Source organism: Fukomys damarensis, unplaced genomic scaffold (assembly GCF_012274545.1).
Source record: "Fukomys damarensis isolate Sample0158 unplaced genomic scaffold, DMR_v1.0_HiC HiC_scaffold_4, whole genome shotgun sequence".
NCBI classification, from domain to species: domain Eukaryota; kingdom Metazoa; phylum Chordata; class Mammalia; order Rodentia; family Bathyergidae; genus Fukomys; species Fukomys damarensis.
Genome location: NW_022900916.1, coordinates 36,623,232 through 36,627,978, shown reverse-complemented (window position 1 = coordinate 36,627,978; position 4,747 = coordinate 36,623,232). Strand labels below are relative to the sequence as shown.

The window sequence follows — 4,747 nt, the reverse complement described above, 5'->3', positions numbered from 1 at the left end:
AAAAAAAAAAAAAAAAAAAAAAAGCAAGTATAAAGTGGCATTTATAATTTAGTTGAGCAAACACAACAACATACTTGGCATATTTCTTTGGGCCCATTGCTGTTCACTGCTAACTGGGGAAACCCAAACTCAGTCTCTCTAAATAATTCACTTTCTGGAGGGGTTCAATTCAATCCATTCTTTCCTTAGCACATCCTTTTTGCCCCTCCTGGTTCTTGATCCTGTGTGGGAAACAAGAGAAGACTGACAAATGATAATGTAGTTGTAGAAAATACACAAAACATACCAGCTTCTCAGGAGGCTAAGGCCGGTGAATCACAAGTTTAAGTCCATCCTGGGCAATTTAGCAAGATCCTGTCTCTAAAATAAATAAATGAATAGATGTATAGATAAATAAATTTAGCAAAGTATGTCCAGGTAAGAGCACTTACCTAGCATGCATGAGGCTCTGAGTTTAGTCCTTAGTACTGCCAAAGAAGAAGAAAGAAAAGAGAAAACAGAATGCACAAAACCTTATCCACAAGAAATAAAGGTTATTTGGCCAGTTGGGTACTGGTGAGGAGAAGTGGTGATTATAGAATGTGAAGCTTAATGACAGCCACATTTTTATACAGTAGGTAAGTTAGTTCATCTCAGTTTCCTGTTAGTAAAGGGCATTTACCAAATGATTGAAAGGTGACATTCTAATTCCATGATAGTAGGAAGATTTACCTATGAGAATATCTGAAATAAAATTAATTCACATGTATTAGTAGAGGGATAAATTTGGAGGAACTTCCTTCTTTTCAATTATCTGTCAACAAACTACATTGGAGGAGCTGAAAAAGTGTGTGTGTGTGTGTGTGTGTGTGTGTGTGTGTGTGTACTGGGGAAGGGTACTGGAGTTTGCTATACTTTTTGATAATAGACTGTTAGAGTGGGAGAACGGTCAACAATGTAGAACTCACCATTTCAAGAAAGGAAAGGTCATTTGGGCTTGGGAAGAGTTTACCTAAAGGATGTAGAGTTTGAGCTGATTGAGCAGGATTGTGTGTGAAGTAGCCTAACTGAAGGCTAATTGTGGCTGTTTTAAGAATTGAGAAATGGGCTGGGGATTTAGCTCAGTGGCACTGCGCCTGCCTGGCAAACAAGGTCCTGAGTTCAATCCCTAGTACAAAAAAAAAGAATTGAGATATAACGATAGGTAGAGAGGATAAGATTCCACTGTGGGGGTCTTGAAGATTAAGTAAAACTTTGGTTAAACCTGTTAGCGCAAATTCCTATAAAGACTGAAGATCTAGAAAGAGACCGTTAATGTTTGTGTTGATAGGCAATTTTTAAGGATTTGGGTCTAGTTTTATTGTCTAGACCCTAGACCCTAAAGATATTTATCTAGAGTTTATGATTAGATTGAACCAAACCCTGAAAGTTACCTTCCAAGGGGAATAGACTAATAAACTCTTCATCTTTTTCTCACCTGTAGCTTTTCTGGAACTGTAAGTCCAGTTCAAGAGTATATTGAAGTAAAAGTAAGAAGGAGCTATCAAATTGGAAGTTACAAGGCTTGTATTACTTGTGTCAGCACAGGCTGTGGGAAAAATCACACAAACACAAAAATTACATTTAAAATAAAAATAGAAAGACCTAGCTTAGAGTAGGGAGTATGTAGCTGTACTCTCAGCTATTTGAGAAGCCAAGGCAGAAGGATCACTTGAACCCAGGAGTTTAAGGCCAGCCTGAGCAACATAACAAGACCCTATTTTCAAGAAGGAGACGAGAAAGAAAGAAAAGAAAAAGGAGCGGGGAGGGGGAGAGGGGGAAGATGAGGAGAAAGAAAACGGGGAGGAAGGGAGGAGGAAGAGCAAGGAAGGAAGAGCAAAAAGGAAGAGGAGGAGGAAGACAAAAGAGGAGGAATGGGAGGAGGAGGAAGGAAGAGCTCAGAAGAGAAAGAAGAGGGCAGAGGAGGAGCAAGGAAGAAAGAAAAGAAAAAGGGAAAAGAATCTGGTGTACAATACCTTTAAAGACAAGAGGAACTTTCAGGGAAGAAAAGGAAATTTCTCGATATGGAAACTTTTCATTTTGAAAATATCTTACTTACTCTGTTCTGGATTCTGGAGGAGACAAGGAATTTGTGATGAATAGGCAATCTAGAATGCTGAGGTGTTCCATGTTGAAGTAGAATGAAAAGGAAAAAGACACACTTAAAATCTCCTTTGTGCTCAGATTTTTTAAACCTATGACTTCCTTATACAAACACACACTCACATGCGCACATGCACAACACAGATGCATATTCATCTTAGCAACATCTCTCAATCAGTCTACTTCATTTTCATCCCATTCCTCACAAGTAGGGTACAAGCATCGTGAACATTTCTCTCTTAGTTCCCATGCTTAAAACACTCTGTATAATAATTATTTGTATCTTCTTTTTTGTGTGTGTTTTTACTCAGCTCTTTCTTCTAAATACAAACCTTTCTAGCTCAATACCAAACCCAACACAACAAGCATTGTTTTTCATGAATGTAATTATATAGTATCTTGTACTTTTATTTATACATTTCTTACATGCAGGGTCTTATCTGCTTCCTATGTGGTCAGCTCCCTAAAAATGGAAATGTGAGTTTTAATATTTGCACCCCATGGAGTTTTGTATGTTAACATTCAAAATCACTATTCATTTATTTTAGTATATTTACTGAACATTAGTCATGTGTTAGACACTATCCTAAGTGATGGGACCCAAGCATAATTCCTTGGTCAATGTATCCTTGACCTTAATCTGGGGTGTTGTGGTAAATTTTTTAAAAAGGAGCATTAAAATGGGTAAATAACACCCACATTTACTCTGTAGGAGTATTTTTATTGATGAATTATTTATTGTAACTTTATGATTTTGTTATATAATGTATACTTAACAGGAAAAGAAAATATCAATAAAATAAAATATTAACATCTTAATATGTAATGAGTGTTTAGAATAAATGTCAACATTTACAACATCAACTGTTACTTGCTTACAAAATCTAAAAAACAATAGAAATAAATTCTTATGTGAAATACAATGAAAATACAAATAGAACTCTACCACAGAAAAAATCTTTACTTCGATTTTCATACCTAAGGCACTTTTCACACATTAAAACAGCATGTTCCATACACAAATATTGCATACACTGATTACACATATGTTTTGTTATCCTGGTTTTTTTGGCAGGACATATTTGACATCTTTCTGGTCTTCCCGGTTTGTTTTAGGAGGTCCTTGTGATGTTTCACCAGGCCAGAGGTGAAAAAAAATCAGTCTGTTCCAGAATTCTTTTGTGGAGTTCTTTGGCCAGATACATACTGTTCTTCCTCTGTTGTAACTGATCAGTTATTAATTCCAGCCTCAATCTTTTAAGAAAATTTATCCATGATATTTTGTGCTTCTTATTTTCTTTGTAAATTGTGAAATTATTTATGCCTGACATGTTTAGGATTAAGTAAAACACAACCATTGTCCAACACTTTGTGCTTTGAGTGACATTATAGTTCCTGCATAACTTGTCAACAACATCTATTCCACCTTTCATTTTGTTGTAAAATGTAACTATTTTGTGGCTTCATTTGTGTGAGGATTCACTATCGATAATTTTTGTAGGGGGATGGGTTTGATACAAGGTCTTGCTATGTAGTTCACACTAGCCAGAAACTCACTGTATAGCACGGACTGATCTTGAACTCACAGGATCCTCCAGGCTCAACCTTCCAAGTGCTGGGATTACGGGCATGCACCACCATGCCCAGATTCACTATTAATCTTGTCATCACGGTGTAATGTTGACAGTATCAATACTACTTTGGTTTTCTTCACTATATACTAGACCAATGATAAGTCCTTCTGAAATCCAAAGATTGTACTATATATTTCTCTATTGTGAATTTGCAACATTTTTTTTTGAATCTCCACTTTGAATAGTTCCTGTGCTGGTCATCTGGTGTTCTTTTAGCAAATGTAACATCAATGGGTAACTAGTGAACCAGTTAACAAGTGTGACGTTTTGGTTACTTTTTGAAATAGGTGCAACAAATCTGTTCACAGTATCATATGGTTTATTACTGCATGAATTAAGACCTAGTGGCTGAATTCCAGTATACATTTCTAAGTTTAAGGTATAAAATGTCTTTGCATCTACCAGATGGTATGAGTGTGTGTGTGTGTGTGTGTGCACACGAATATATATATATATATATATTTTTTTTTTTTCTGGTATCAGGGATTGAACTCAGGATCTTGTAAGGCAGGCACAGTGCCACTGAGTTAAATCACTGGTCCTAAGGCTATATATTTATATACCATATTTGGAAGGTTTATTCAGCACGTGTTGCAGAAAGCTACAACCGCCATCAAATGATGAAAATTGTCACTTGTCATGTATTTGGATGATATATAAATTGCTTGACAGTTTGAAACAAAGCTTTAAAAAATGAGTGATTAACAGCTGAAGTTATTTTTCTTTTTTCTTTCCTAGTGGGTCTTTTTGTCATTAAAATGTGGGCAATTTTGAAGGAAACCAAATATTTGAGTGTCACTGTTCTAAAAATCTCAACATCACATCTGTCACTTCTTCATAAATACTTTAGATTCTGATGATTAAAATGATAAAGTCCTGCTATGCAAGTGTTTAGTTCAGATAGTGAGGTGTCACAATAAATATATTTTTGAGTATTATCATTGGTACATATAGAATGTTTTACTTGTATTTCATTATAAGTGTGTTTTGCA

The 4,747-nt window shown here is 35.6% G+C and overlaps 1 protein-coding gene across 4 annotated transcripts in view; it reads right to left on the bottom strand.

Annotated features, from left to right (window-relative positions):
* The window catches only part of Tsga13 (testis specific 13), a 22,409-nt gene extending 19,697 nt beyond the window's left edge, over nucleotides 1–2,712 (bottom strand). The window contains exons 1-3 of one of the 4 annotated variants that reach the window (XM_010633527.3): nucleotides 1,995–2,712; nucleotides 1,457–1,567; nucleotides 75–221 (exon numbers count right to left, since the gene is read on the bottom strand). In XM_010633527.3, coding sequence (XP_010631829.1) covers nucleotides 75–97 — 23 coding nt within the window. In that variant the 5' untranslated portion in view covers nucleotides 98–221; nucleotides 1,457–1,567; nucleotides 1,995–2,712. The remainder of the gene's footprint in view (nucleotides 1–74; nucleotides 222–1,456; nucleotides 1,568–1,994) is intronic. The other 3 variants (XM_010633526.3, XM_010633529.3, XM_010633528.3) reach the window with 3 other exon arrangements.
* Between the last annotated feature and the right edge of the window lie 2,035 nt (nucleotides 2,713–4,747).